The sequence below is a fragment of the Achroia grisella genome, unplaced genomic scaffold (assembly GCF_030625045.1).
Source record: "Achroia grisella isolate CSIRO2021 unplaced genomic scaffold, CSIRO_AGI_Agris_v1 utg1111, whole genome shotgun sequence".
NCBI lineage: Eukaryota > Metazoa > Arthropoda > Insecta > Lepidoptera > Pyralidae > Achroia > Achroia grisella.
This window is the reverse complement of record NW_026712581.1, coordinates 324,920-339,324: the sequence shown is the minus strand read 5'-3', so window position 1 is coordinate 339,324 and position 14,405 is coordinate 324,920. Positions and strand designations below refer to the sequence as shown.

At 32.3% G+C, this 14,405-nt stretch overlaps 2 protein-coding genes across 3 annotated transcripts; both read left to right on the top strand.

The window, feature by feature from the left end:
- The first annotated feature begins 2,435 nt into the window (after nt 1-2,435).
- LOC131849674 (uncharacterized) lies at nt 2,436-3,385 on the top strand. The gene is made up of 2 exons (XM_059199790.1): nt 2,436-2,778; nt 3,024-3,385. Exons 1-2 carry the CDS (start codon nt 2,436-2,438, stop codon nt 3,383-3,385), a joined length of 705 nt encoding a protein of 234 aa, XP_059055773.1.
- A 2,685-nt stretch (nt 3,386-6,070) lies between these two features.
- Nucleotides 6,071-14,355, top strand: LOC131849614 (putative elongator complex protein 1). Of its 2 annotated transcripts, XM_059199726.1 has the most exons (8): nt 6,076-6,658; nt 7,625-7,847; nt 8,093-10,550; nt 11,014-11,180; nt 11,600-11,825; nt 12,070-12,274; nt 13,962-14,112; nt 14,246-14,355. In XM_059199726.1, exons 1-8 carry the CDS (start codon nt 6,320-6,322, stop codon nt 14,305-14,307), a joined length of 3,831 nt encoding a protein of 1,276 aa, XP_059055709.1. In that variant the 5' UTR covers nt 6,076-6,319; the 3' UTR covers nt 14,308-14,355. The 2 variants fall into 2 exon arrangements, with proteins under 2 accessions (XP_059055717.1, XP_059055709.1); XM_059199734.1 differs by lacking the exons at nt 12,070-12,274; nt 13,962-14,112; nt 14,246-14,355 and having other exon boundaries at nt 6,071-6,658; nt 11,670-11,753.
- Nucleotides 14,356-14,405: the final 50 nt, after the last annotated feature.

The window sequence follows — 14,405 nt, the reverse complement described above, 5'->3', positions numbered from 1 at the left end:
TAAAAGTTAAAGTGCAAAAAGGCGGGAAACATAGAATTTGGTGGTCGTGTTTTTTTGATAAGATTTAAATAAAAATTTAATAGTGATCAGTTAAGTTAGATATTGTAGATATTTTCACTCTTTTATATATATTTTATTTGTTTATTAGTGTAATTATAGTAGCTGTAACATAGGCAAGTCATAATTATTTAATTTATATATGGACCCTCCTGAGGATCCTAACGGCACAGGCCCTCTGGGCCTCCACGTAACTATTAGCAATAATAAAATGATTCCATGGATACTGATTGCTCTTTTACCCTAGTGGAGAATTTGAAAGTTAAACGAAAACGTATATCTGCTACTCATGTGTGTAAACACTGTAACAAAAAGCGAAGAAGAAATCGCGGTTCTAAAGGAAACTCTAAAAATCAAGAGAACACTTGTCAATGCGCTGTTGTAAATGAAGGTGATCAACCTTCTTCTAATACATGTACAAATATAGAGGATAATGAGAATAAGGTCGAGCAACCTCCTGTGACATGTGCAAATAATGAGGATAAAATGGATAATGCTGGTTCAAGTCAGTTACGACCATCAGTAGCTAGGCTTTATTATCAATTAGGTGATGCGGCACCTTATGTAGTCCATATCCAAAAGGAGCAGTCTTCGCCGGATGACAGAATTACTGTACACCCAATTGCCTTTGGTCGCCTCTTAAAAAATTGTGCTTATAAAAATGTTATTAATGGTAGTTTGAAAAAATTGGTAGGAATAGACTAGCTTTGTCATTCTCTAATTTTATTGATGCCAATTCCTTCATTGACTGTGACCGTTTAAAACAACAGAACTATAAAGCATTTGTTCCCTCTTTTAATCTTACTAGAATAGGAATTATTAAGGGTGTTCCCTCAAACTGGTCCCCTGAAGAGGTAATAAGTAACATTTCTGTCCCACTTGGCTGTGGAGAAATACTTAAAGTTAGAAGGATTAGACGTAAGAATATTATTAATGGTGAATCCATATTTGTTGACACAGAAACTGTTATTATAACTTTTGATGGTCAAATACTTCCTAAACGTGTATTTATGTGTTACAACTCATTACCTGTAGATATTTACATATACCCAACAATACAATGTTATAACTGTTGTCGATATGGTCATGTTAAGGATCAATGCCGTTCTACACCACGGTGCTATAAATGTAGTAAAGGACATTCAGGTGAAAACTGTACGCAGCAAGAAGACTTCTGCTGCTGTCTATGTCTTGGTGATCATCAAGCTAACAGTAAAAACTGCCCGGAACTATGGAGACAAAAAGCAATAAAAGAAACTATGGCTAAAAGCTGTATATCTTATGCAGAAGCCAGCAAATTGCATGGTCCTGTAACAAAATCATATGCTGACACAGTTAAAACTAATTCTTCTATCATAACTGCGGAACATTTAAATAATACTAAACCCCAAAATACTCTATCTTCTAATATAATCAATAGATCATATAAAAAAACCATTGTACAAAAACCCCGTCAATCTCCAAAATTATCACATGGTTATGATGTAAACATGCATAAGCAATTAATAAAAGATTATAATCCTCCTACTCCTGCAGATGGCTGCGGTTATAAATCTGTAGTTGATCAGAATTTACCAAATCAATTTACAGAATTAATCATGGCTTTAATTAAATTGCTGACTGAGTCTAATTCTATTGTACCGTCCAACGCTGCTTCTCTATTCAATTCTTCGCTGTGCTCTTCTTCAAATCTTCAACAACATTGGCCCATTGGCCAAAGTTCTCCAGAGGAACTGTCGTAGTATTATTAATAAAAAAAATTAATTATTTCATATTTTAAATAAAAATATACCTTTTATTTGTGCCTTCAGGAGACATGGCTGAAACCCATATCTACTTTTAAGATACCGGGTGTATGCTTGTCTCAGAGAAAATAGGACAGATGGGTATGGTGGTGTCGCTATACTCGTCCGACATTTAGTTCCTTATTCACATATACCTGATCATAGCAGTAATTTTTCCATATTAGCTGTCCAAGTTAACAACATTTGTTATGTATCTTTATATATACCTCATCCATCAACTTCTATTTTTAATGAACTTAATAATATTCTTTCTGCCCTTCCCAAACCTTTATTAATACTAGGAGATTTAAATTCACAACATCAGTCCTGGGGTAGTACAACAAACAATTCATATGGCCACCAAGTTTTAGAAATATTAGATACCCTTAACCTGTGTGTATTAAATACTGGCCAACCTACACGTCGTATCCACCTTATGAAGGAAATAGTGTGGTGATCTTTCCATCTGTTCACCTACTCTTGCAACATCCCTCAACTTGGTGCCCCTTGTCACTGTCATTTGGGAGTGATCATTTCCCTCTTATTATTTCTTTTCCTTTTATTGATAAACCACTACCAAAATATGAACCAAGGATGAAATATAAGCTAAATAATGCTGATTGGGATACTTTCAATAACGTCATTGCATCTAAAATCTCATCACTGCCTATTATTACTCAAGGCACTGAAACCATTTGCTCTAATGCATTCACTGAAGTATTAATACAGGCTGCTAATGAAGTTTTTCCTAAAAAATCTTCTTCTAAGAATACAATACCTTCACCACCATGGTGGGACAGTGAATGTACTGAAGCTATTAGGAAAAGAAAAAATGCTGAAAAACAATACAATTTACACTCTACATTGGAAAACTTTGATATCTTCTGTAATATATCCAGAACTACCCGTAAATTGTTAAGGGATAAGAAATTAACAGGTTGGAAGAAATTCTGTTCATCTATTTCTCCCAATGTGAATGCATCTATAGTCTGGAATAATATAAGAAGATTTAGAAGTGCATTCCACGATTCTAAATCAAATGTACTTCCTCCTCATATGGTTGAATGTTTCCTAGACAAGTTAGCCCCTCCCTCAGTTCTGAAAAAGTTTTGTTGGATAAAGTTGTAATTACCTCTGATATAGACAATTTCTCTAAATTAAATGCTCCATTTTCGTTACCAGAGCTTAAGGGAGTACTTACAAAAGTTAAAGATTCTGCACCTGGAGAAGATGGAATACCATATTCTTTTTTGTCACACTTAGATAGTACATCTCTCTCCTATTTCTTAGATATCATTAACTCAATTATGATATCTGGTCATATTCCTGCTTTATGGAAGACTCAAAATATAATCCCCATTCTAAAACCTGACAAAACTCCATCTGACATTGCTTCCTACCGTCCTTTAGCGCTATCTTCAGTTCTGCTTAAACTGTCAGAACATCTGATCAAAAACATCTGGAATGGTATATTGAAAGTAACCACTATTTATCAGATAGTCAATATGGCTTTAGAAGAGGGAAATGTACTCTTGATAGTTTAAGTTTGTTTATAACGGATATTCGTTTAGCCTTTTCCAGAAATGACTCTGTACTTGCAACCTTTTTAGACATAGAATCTGCTTATGATAATGTTTCTTTGCCAATACTTAAGCAGAAACTTGATATATTACATATTCAGTTAGACTGTCAACTTTTATAATTAATATTCTTACTGAAAGAACTATTATTAAATTCTGATGACACTGGAATCTCATCTAGAGACCTCCCACAAGTTTTTAGCCCCTTATTATACAACCTATACAATGATTTAGAAAAGGCTGTTTTAAGTAATATATTAATAATGTTTTTATTTTACAATATGCAGACTGTTTTTTATGCCATAGACAAATCTGTTCAAAAATGCTGTTTGAATTTGACATCTGCATTAAAATATCTAAAGCTTTGGTTTGATCAGAATGCATTGCAGTTGTCACTTAACAAAAGCAATGCAGTTTTGTTCTCCAGAATGCGTATGCCTCCTCCTATTTCTATATATTATAATAATTGTCTTTTACCTGTAAAAAGTCAAAGCAAATTTTTAGGAGTAATACTAGATTCAAAACTAAGTGGACTTCCCCATTGCGAATACATTACTTTAAGATGTGAACGATTATTAAATATTCTTCGATGTTTGTCTGGAACTTGGTGGGGCGCTCATCCGTGTTCACTCAAACTGTTATATAACGCCATTATTAGAAGTATATTGGATTACGGCACATTTCTACTAGAGCCGGGTAGCTCAGCTGGTCTTAAAAAACTGGATGGCATACAATCAAAGGCTTTACGAATTGTAACTAGGGCTATGCGATCAAGCCCTATAAATGCATTGCAAGTGGAATGCTCAGATCCGCCATTGTATTTAAGACGTCAATATCTTTCTGATAAATTTTTATTTCGCAGTGCACAATGTACTACTCATCCCCTATTTAGTAAATTAAAATTATTATCTAATTATATTAATAATTCTGAATACTGGCGCCATAAATCTATTCCTTGTATTATAAAGAGCTTCCAGAAATTTTCATCTCTTACATCTCCTACTCATCGTTCACAATATTTTCCCATCTTCTGTACGAATTATGAATCATTAATTCTTGAACCAAGTATAATTTTTGACCTTAATATTCATAAAAATCACGACTCAAATATAGAATTTAACTCAACTGTAGACAAGAAATGGCGGAATTGGCACCGAATTTTTTGTGATGCATCTAAACATCATCCAACTGGATGTGTTGGGATCGGACCATTCAAAATATAAAATAGTCCAAAAAATAAAACTTCCTCCAGAAACATCTGTATTTACTGGTGAATGTTTTGGTATTTACAAAGCTCTCGAATATATATTAATTATGAAACTTCAGCAAACAATAGTGTGTACTGATTCCAGAAGTGCACTGTTAGCTCTTCAAAAATTTCCATTTAAATCAAATATTAATTATCCTATTATCATAGAAATCAGAAAATTGCTGCAGTTATGTAACTCGAGGGGGTTCTCTGTCTCGCTTACGTGGATTCCAGGACATACTGGCATACATGGGAATGAGATAGCAGATCGCTTAGCGAACGAGGCAATTGGATGCGGTGATATTGTTCCATATAAAAATTATTGTCATGATCTGGCTGCTCTCCCAGGATTATATCTACATAATGCTTGGAGTGAATTTTGGTCTAATAGCTGCCAGAATAAGGCACGACATTATTTTAACATTCAACCAACTATTCAGTTTAAACCTTGGTTCTTCAAAATTAATTTGAACAAAAGCGAGACTACGTCAATAATTAGAATGAGATTGGGGCATGTATGCTCTCCTGCACATCTAGCTAAGCTAAAAATTGTAGATAATGATATATGTAGCTGTGGTACAGAAGTGGGTGACTTGAACCATATCATTTTCAGTTGTCCTCTGTATGATCATTCCTACCTTTTTAATGATCTCCTATCTCACCGAATTCCTTTACCTACATCAATTCCAATTTTATTATATCTTAATGATATTGATGTGTATAAAAGTATTTCGATTTTTCTAAGTAGTAATAATATAAAATTGTAAATATAAAACTGACTGCCTCTATATAAATATATCATATGTAAATAGTTGTCTGTTAATATATTAAGGTCTTATATAAGTATAATGACATATTGTATATAATTAATATGTATAGTGTAGTACCTTAGTCTAATCCTTATAATTAATCCTATTGTCAACTTACCTGATCCTTTAAACCTATCGTCCAAAATTTCCTTTACCTGAACTACTGTTTCCCAAATTTTGTATATTGGCAAATGCACAGACGTGCCAAGCCATAAAGAAAAAAAAAAAAAAAAAGTTAAAGTGAATCCGAGCATGTATTGCATTTTACACCTCTACTCATTAGCGATTCGAAAATGTCCTAAACAAGGAATTTGTCCAGACATTAATAAAAATATACTAAGTATTTAAAAACAACAAACAAATGAAAACTGACAACCGTTAATTTAATAATTTTAACGATAATATATTTATGGCAAGGGAATATTGTACGATGTGAAGTGATCGGAAAACTTCATGTCATTGTCGGTTCGACGATCGAATCACGCTCTCGCTCTTTCACTTGTTTCGCTTACTCGAGTTGGGAGATTAACTCGAATTCAGCGCAACTCGATTAACTGGGGTTAGAGGTTGGTAACTCAAGTGAACATCTCTAGTATCGTCTCTTAAAACTTTTGTTACTGACATTTGAAATATTTAAAAAAAACTTATTGGTTATTCCACTCACGCAATTATTTCATTTTTGATTAAATAAATACATAATAGGTTTTAAGGAAAAAATTAACTTAAATCGTGCTAGTTGCTAATTACTTCATTACCAGTTTTTTCTATTTGTGTAGTAGTTTTGTACATTATTGAGAAGGTGAAACAATCTGTATTATTGCAAATTTATTTACGCCAATCATGAGAAATTTACATCTCTGGGATATATCTAATGGAAACATTCCAGTTGAATCTAAAGGTCTACAGACAGTTTACTATGGACATGACGGAATCAATTCGTCTGGTGATTTGTATGTTTGTTCACATAACCTTGTTGTGAGCTGTTATAATGGGAATGGTGACATCAAATGGAACGTGGATCTTAGTGGCACCTCGTCTCCTAATAACTATTCTGTTAATTTAACGTATCTGACTCTTCCAAATACATTGTGTGTAGCGCTTAAAAATGGTGAATTGTTCACTATTAGTGACTCTGGTAAAACCTGTGACTTGGCTGGCGTGTTTGATGTTGGATTATCGGTAAGTTACTATTTTCTCTGTATATTTTTGAGCAGACCATATTCATAAATATTTTTTTATGGATGATGATGAAATAGTACATATAATAATTTGATTGGTCTCTACGGCTTAGTGGTTAGGACACACCACTATTCTTCTGATGGAGGGTTGTGGGTGCAATTGCTATTACACAATAATATGTTTGTAATGTAAACAAATCAAATTTCAAATGTAAACAATACGACCACAGCGACTAGTAAGTTAGTTGGTTTCAAAGGTTACTGCAAAGCTCACATCTTTCGATAATAAGCTCCTTGTTGTCTACATCTGCTTACGCGCCCGTGTTTAAACCATATCATCATCTTATTAATGAATAAGAGCTGTACGGGAGTCTAGCCCCGTACTTGTTTGTAGGGATGCGGGTGTAGGTGGAAACAAGAAAACAATTGGAATATTGTCTCGTCGAGCAGAGTTTGGTGGTCTGCAATAGCAATGGAAGCGGAATTAATTGTGCTGCGTTCGGCACCTCTATTTATACTCCGCCCGCTTGCACCGTGTTACGAGTACCAATGTGCGTAACGATTGTGTTACGCACATAGGTGCGAGCGGGACGGAGAGCGTGAAGAGGACCACCTCTACTCGCTTCTTTATTTATTAATTTAAACTTTACATACAATTTATATACAATAAAATGAATTATATTTAATTCTTATGATATACCTATAGGGGAATTAAAATTACTACAAATAATAAATTTTATTAAGCTAACAACAAACAAATATTTACAATAGTCGTGAACAAGAGTATCGTGCCTAAACACCAGGCGCACCCCACATGTATTTATTTATAAATAAAAATCTTTATGTACATGTACTTATATCAGTTGTCTAGTACCCACAACACAAGATTAGGTCTGCTTAACTGGATACTGTGTGAATTCTCCATATTATTATTATATTTTCTTGTTTAAATATTTTTTTTTGTTAGGTTATGGAGTGGAGCCCTGATCAAGAACTACTTGTTTTGGTAACAAAAAACTTGAAAACCATTCTTATGTCCTGTACTTTTGATCCTATGAATGAAGTAGACCTTTTGAATGAAGAATTTGGACTAAAGCAGTTTATTACTGTTGGATGGGGTAAAAAAGAAACACAGTTTCATGGATCTGAAGGCAAACAAGCTGCAAAATTAAAGTCTGAAATAATTGCAGGTGAGATACAATCCTCATTAATAATATGTGGTCAAATTGTCCCTTTCTGTTTTTATTGCATGAAATGGAACATTTGTATCAATCTTAATTAAATTTGATATGAAGATAGATTTTATTCTTAGGGTAGACATAATTTGTTTTTTATCAGAGAAAGCATTAAAGTCCATGTAATAAATAGATTGTTCATAATAAGTTTTCTTTCATTCATCATTTTCACTTTTATTATATAAATATTAAATTTCTAGATGCTAATACCAGTTCTAACAATACTGTCAGAATAACCTGGAGGGGTGATGGCCATCTATATGCTATTGGCTTTACCATGGATGGCATAAGACGATTTAAAGTTTTTGATAGAGAAGGTAATTTGCAATACACAAGTGAGAAACAACAAGGTCTTGAAAGTAATTTGGCATGGCGTCCTAGTGGTAATGTCATTGCTACAACTCAAAGACTATCGGATAAATATGTTGTAACATTTTTTGAAAAGAATGGTCTGAAACATGGTGAGTTTATTATACCAGTAAATGCTACAACTTGTGTAGAACAATTAGCTTGGAGTTCTGACTCTGAAATATTGACATTACAGTGCAGAGAGATAGATACAAATTATCAGAAGTTATTACTATTCACAACAGGCAACTATCACTGGTATTTGAAACAAACATTGGAGTTCAATCCTAATCAACAAATATCTAAAATTATTTGGGATAACAACTTTGATGTTGCTAATAGTAAAAAGTTACATATTATCCTAGATAATGGGCAACATTTTACATATTCATGGATTTGGAATGTTGATCATAGTACAGGACAAACTGATAAAGATGATGCTCTAGTTGCAGTTATTGATGGACCGAAAATATTAGTCACAGGTTTTAGGCAAAATGTGGTACCACCTCCAATGGCTGCCACAGAAATAAAGTGTGAATCCTTTATTAATTCTATACACTTTGCTCCATGTGCAATAAATGATGAGTATAGGAAAACTAACAGGTTTTTTGTTTATACTGCTGACCATACTCTAGTATTTTATGAACAAACACAAAAGTTTCCTTTAAAATTAGAAGTAATAAAAATTATACAACTCGATAAATATGATTTATTATTTAAATATTACAATTGGTATTGGATTAAACCTAACATGCTAATGTGTGTTATGATGGACAATGAACATGGTTATCATTTAGTGGAATATAATATAGAAGATGACAAAATCAAAAAAGAAAATGTAACACCTTTACCAGAAGCAGTAACAAGAATTCAGTCACACCCTACAGACTCCACATCGGTATTTTTACAATTGAGAAACGGAGAGATACTATGGTATACTAAAGAAAAGTTAGAAATACAGAATATTATGTTTCCTGTGACATGTCCAAACTTCAATATAATTTCAATAAAAGAGGACTTGTATTTTATAGGTCTTTCACACAAAGGTAATTTATTGATAAATGGTGCAATAGCATTAAATAATGTTAGTTCTTTTTTTATTCACACTCATTTTCTACTCATCACAACATTGCAACATCTTCTGTTGTGTGTTGAATTAACAAAATCTGGAATATCTGCCATTATGGAATATCAGAAGACTCAATCTGAATATATATATAAGAGAAAAATTGAAAGAGGTGCAAAATTAATTATTGCTGTACCTAATGATATAAGAACTATTTTTCAATTGCCAAGAGGTAATTTAGAATGTATACAGCCTCGACCTTTGGCACTTAAGGTCATAGGAGAATATCTAAATTCTTTGAAATATAATGAGGCATTTGATTTAATGAGAAAGCAAAGAATAAATTTAAATTTGATATATGATCACAATCCAGAGCAGTTTATTAAAGATATAGATGTATTTTTACAATCAATCACAAATAATTCTTGGCTGAGCCTTTTTTTGTCTGATCTGGAAAATGTGGATGTTACAAAAACAATGTATTCCAGTAGCTATGCGGACAAAATGACTACAGCAAACTATGAAATAGGTAACAAAATTAAAAAAATATGTGACATCATTAGAATGCATTTAACACAGAGGTCTGATGCTGATAGTAAAATATTACCATTACTTACTGCTTTTGTTAAGAAAAATACGGTTGAAGATTTAGAAACTGCCTTATCTCTGATAAAAGATTTAAAAATTAAAGAGTCGGGTGGTTTGAAACTATGTGTGGGATCTGATGAAGCATTAAAATATTTGTTATATATGGTTGATGTGAATCGTCTTTTCGATGTAGCCCTTGGAATGTACGATTTTGACTTAGTTTTATTAGTTGCTACTAAGTCTCAAAAGGATCCTAAAGAGTATGTACCAATGCTGAATGAATTAAATGAAATGGATGAAAACTATAGGAGATTTACAATAAATAAACATTTGAAGAAATTTAGTAAAGCAATACAATATCTTGTTAAATGTGGACCTGAGAAATATGATCAGCTGAAGACATTTGTGAAATATCATAGTCTCTATAGGGAAGCATTATCACTTCTTTCTCCTGATGAAGATGTCTACAAAGATATATCAGATGATTTTGGACTCTATCTAAAATTGAAAAAAGAATTCATAAAGGCTGGTATTATTTATGAACGAGCTAACAACAGTGAAAAGGCTGTCGAATGTTACAAAGAGGCTTTGGAGTGGGAATTGGCCATAAAAGTTGCTCATTGCTGGTCTAAGGAAAAGCTTAAAAATGTATGTGGGTAAGTATAGCTATAATCAATTTATTAGCTTTAAAAAAAGCTATCCTAACTAATGTTATAAACGCGAAAATTATGTTTTGCATGTTTGTTACTCTTTTACTCTAATTTTAGTTATATTTATGTACTAGTTGTTACTCGCGACTTCGTCCGCGTGGCTTAACTTTTTTTTATTTAGCATAAGAGCTTAGACTAAGCCTTTCCACCCAAAGTATCTAGAAAATAATTCCTAATTGAGTTTGTCACAAAAAAATAGTAAGATTATACTTACTATTTTTTTGGGCCGCAAGTATGTCAGAAAATATTACATATTATGTGTTCCATGTATGTGTCAAAAGACAAAAAGGGAAGCTAGTTCACATAAACACGGCTTACTTGTTCCTGAAGAAGTTGTTAAACATCACCAATAAAATTCACTAAGTAATGAAGAAACATGTTCCAGTAAATATTATTTTTATAATTTTAGTGATCTTATTAATGGACTAAAAGAAGAAAAGCGCCACCATGAAGCTTTAAAAATCTTTGAACAATATTACGAGAATCATGAAGAAGCAATTAATTACGCTATAGAAAACAGTCAATATAAAACTGCTTTAAGACTGTGCACTCAGTACAACTTGTTTCACTTGAAAAGTAAGTAATTAAATGCAGTTTTAAGCAGATTTCTAAAAGAAATAGCTTCAAAATTCGATTATAATTAGTTATGCCCTTGTTCCGTGGTATCTTCATTTAGTCAAGACTTCCCTTACAATGATCAATCAAATATTAGTAATTTAAAAATGCATTATATAAATTAGGAATATTTGGATTTACAAATGGTCCCATAAGGTCTTTAATGCTATTTTAAAATATTTTTAATGATTACAATATTAGATCATTCATTATATTTTTATTTACATATTATGTATCTTTTATTGACGTAAGTAAGCAGTACCTACTTGTGTTACATAATTTAAAAGTAATATTAATAAATATTATCTACTAGTTTCACTAGAAAAAAAATCTTTAATATGCAATACTATGCGTTTCTAATATAAAAATATTGTTTGTAGCTGAACGTATTTTGCCAACTTTGTTAGATGAATACAAAAATTTAAAAAATTTAATAGAAAAAAATTGCAGCGATTTTGTGAAATACAAAGAGAGATTATTTATAGTAAGAGAAAACAAAATCAAGACTTCTGCAACTGATAACTATGATTTCTCCTATACTAATAGAGACAGTGATTTATATTCTGATGCCGGCAGTACATTGGCTTCTTCGTCCAGAGGGTCAAGGTAATGTTTATATTATCATATAAATCCAAATTATAGCATTTCATTTGGTAACAGTTGTATTATACATTAAAATAAATGTTTTTGTGATAATTATTTGGGGCAATGTATTTGTTTTGCATTGGTTAAGTAAAATAAGAAAAAGTAAATATCACATGGAAAAAAAATTGCTACACTTATTTAGTATACAGTGTAATAAAATCATACGTTTGATCAAAATAATATATAAACACTATTTTTTCCATAGCCGAAGTTTCCGTTCAAGTAAGAACAGAAGAAAGCATGAGCGTAAAGTAGCATCACTGAAAGAAGGTTCGCAGTACGAAGATATCGCCCTAGTAATGACCCTTCATAACCTGGTCACCACAACATTTGATTTGAGGATGCCCATAAAAGAAGTTAACTTAGCTTTATGTTGCTTTGAAAAGGATGAAGAAGCTTTCATTTTACAGGTATAAGTTGTTAGATTATTAATTACTTATTTTCTCCCTGCGACTTCATATGCGGTTACAATTGTAGGCGCTAATTATTGATCTTAATCAAAGGACAAAAATAAATATAAAGTCATTTACTGTATTTTTTAATATAAATAAATAAGTAAAATAGTAGTTGGCATATTGAACACATGCTAACCCATGTTTCACTATATAATTTGTGAAATGTGTGGGTTTAAAAAGAGGATACACGACTTCGGGCTGTTAAAAAGGATAAAACCAATAAAGGAATAGGAAAAGGAGCTTGAACTTACTGATAAAGTATCCAAGAAATTACAAAATTCTAAACATCGACGGTCGCTTGAATACCTAAACCACCTCCGTTTCGTCCGACGATATTGTGCTGTTGAAGCAGAAAACCCAGAAAACTTAGCTAAAATGCTCAAGAAGCTATCAAACCGGTTTTCGAAGATTTATCGAAGTATCTGGTCGTTGTTTAGGCAGAGACTAAAGATGAATCTGCCCTTTCGCTCCTAAAGACTAATTGGATGGGTCCCTCAAACTTTATATCGGTTTCAATTCATTATGGGAACCAAGCTTGTTGAGAACACGTGGAAGAATACATCTATCTAGGCCAGGAAGTCCAACTAGATACAGAGTCCAATTGGATGCAGAGTTAGATAGGCGAATTCAGCTAGGATGGATTGAGCGTAAGTTTATTTTAATAGTTTTTAAACTAAAAATGTTTTTAAATCCAAGATCCTCCATTGCAAACTTTAAAAACAAAGCTATATATGTACCAAATGCGTTCTCCGAAAATTTTCAGTGATTTTTTTACATACGCTTGCGAAACGTGGACTCTAACCGCCGAATAGGTCAACAAGCCTACAAGTCAAAACCCAAAGAGCAATGGAGCGATCTATTTTCGCTCGGTATCTCCCTACTGAATATTTTTAGCTGAAATATTGCGGAATACTGAGATAAAAAGGCGCACTGGGGTTACCGACATCATCCAAAGAATCGCGCAGCTAAATAAATGTTTTTGTGATAATTATTTGGGGCAATGGTCATGTATGCCGAATAAGAAAAGACAACAGATGGAAAAAAAATTGCATATTTAGTATACAGATCCTTAAAATAATATATAAACACTATTTTTTCCATAGGATGGGAAGCAGAAGCGTAGAGCAGACCAACTGCCAGATGGTCCGATGATATCAGGAAGACCACAACATTTGATTTGAGGATGCCGACCTGGACAAGACACGCTTTCATTTTACAGACTGAAGTTGGAAAATTACTTATTTTCTCCCTGCGACTTCATATGCGGTTACAATTGTAGGCAATTATTGATCTTAATCAAAGCAAAAATAAATATAAAGTCATTTACTGGACAAATATATGCTATTGAAAGAAGAATATAATTTGAAGTTTTAATATTATTACTTGAAACTTTAAAACAAACAGTTTATGACTCTGCACTACTTTAATAAGTCCAAAATAAAATTATTTAATTTGGAATATAAGTACAAAATTTCATTCGAAATTAATATGCACGATTTGAAAGTGTTACAATCAAAATATGTAATGTATTGTTTTAATGTTGTGTTTGAGTTATAATAAAAAGAAATATGTTGACTTAAACTTTTGGCTACATTTTTAATGTACAGCGAATTTTATCCATTCAATCTGTGGTTTGTTACAGACATTACTTGAAAAATTACTCACAATTATGAAAGACAGCCTAAGAGATATTTGGACTAATGAACTAGTAATAGAAGCTACCAATGCTTCCATTGTAGCTCAAAATATCCCTGAGGGCAGTAATGTAATACCACAGGGTATTGCATCTCTAGGTGAGTGTGGTCTGGTGAATCTATATAAATGTTATTTATTTTAGCTAATGAGATAGTTTTTAAAAATCATCAGTTGTACCATTAGATATCAATCCCACATTATGATTAATGTGTTAATATATTTTTTTTCCAGAACCTCATATCAGAATAAGCCCTATCATCTCAGACATAAATTGGAAACTTGATTTTGACTAAAATTATTCATTAAACTCTGTTAAAATGGTTCAGTTTTATTAAAAATAATTTATAATGTTTATTATGTTTTATTTAAGCAATAATTTAACATAGTTACA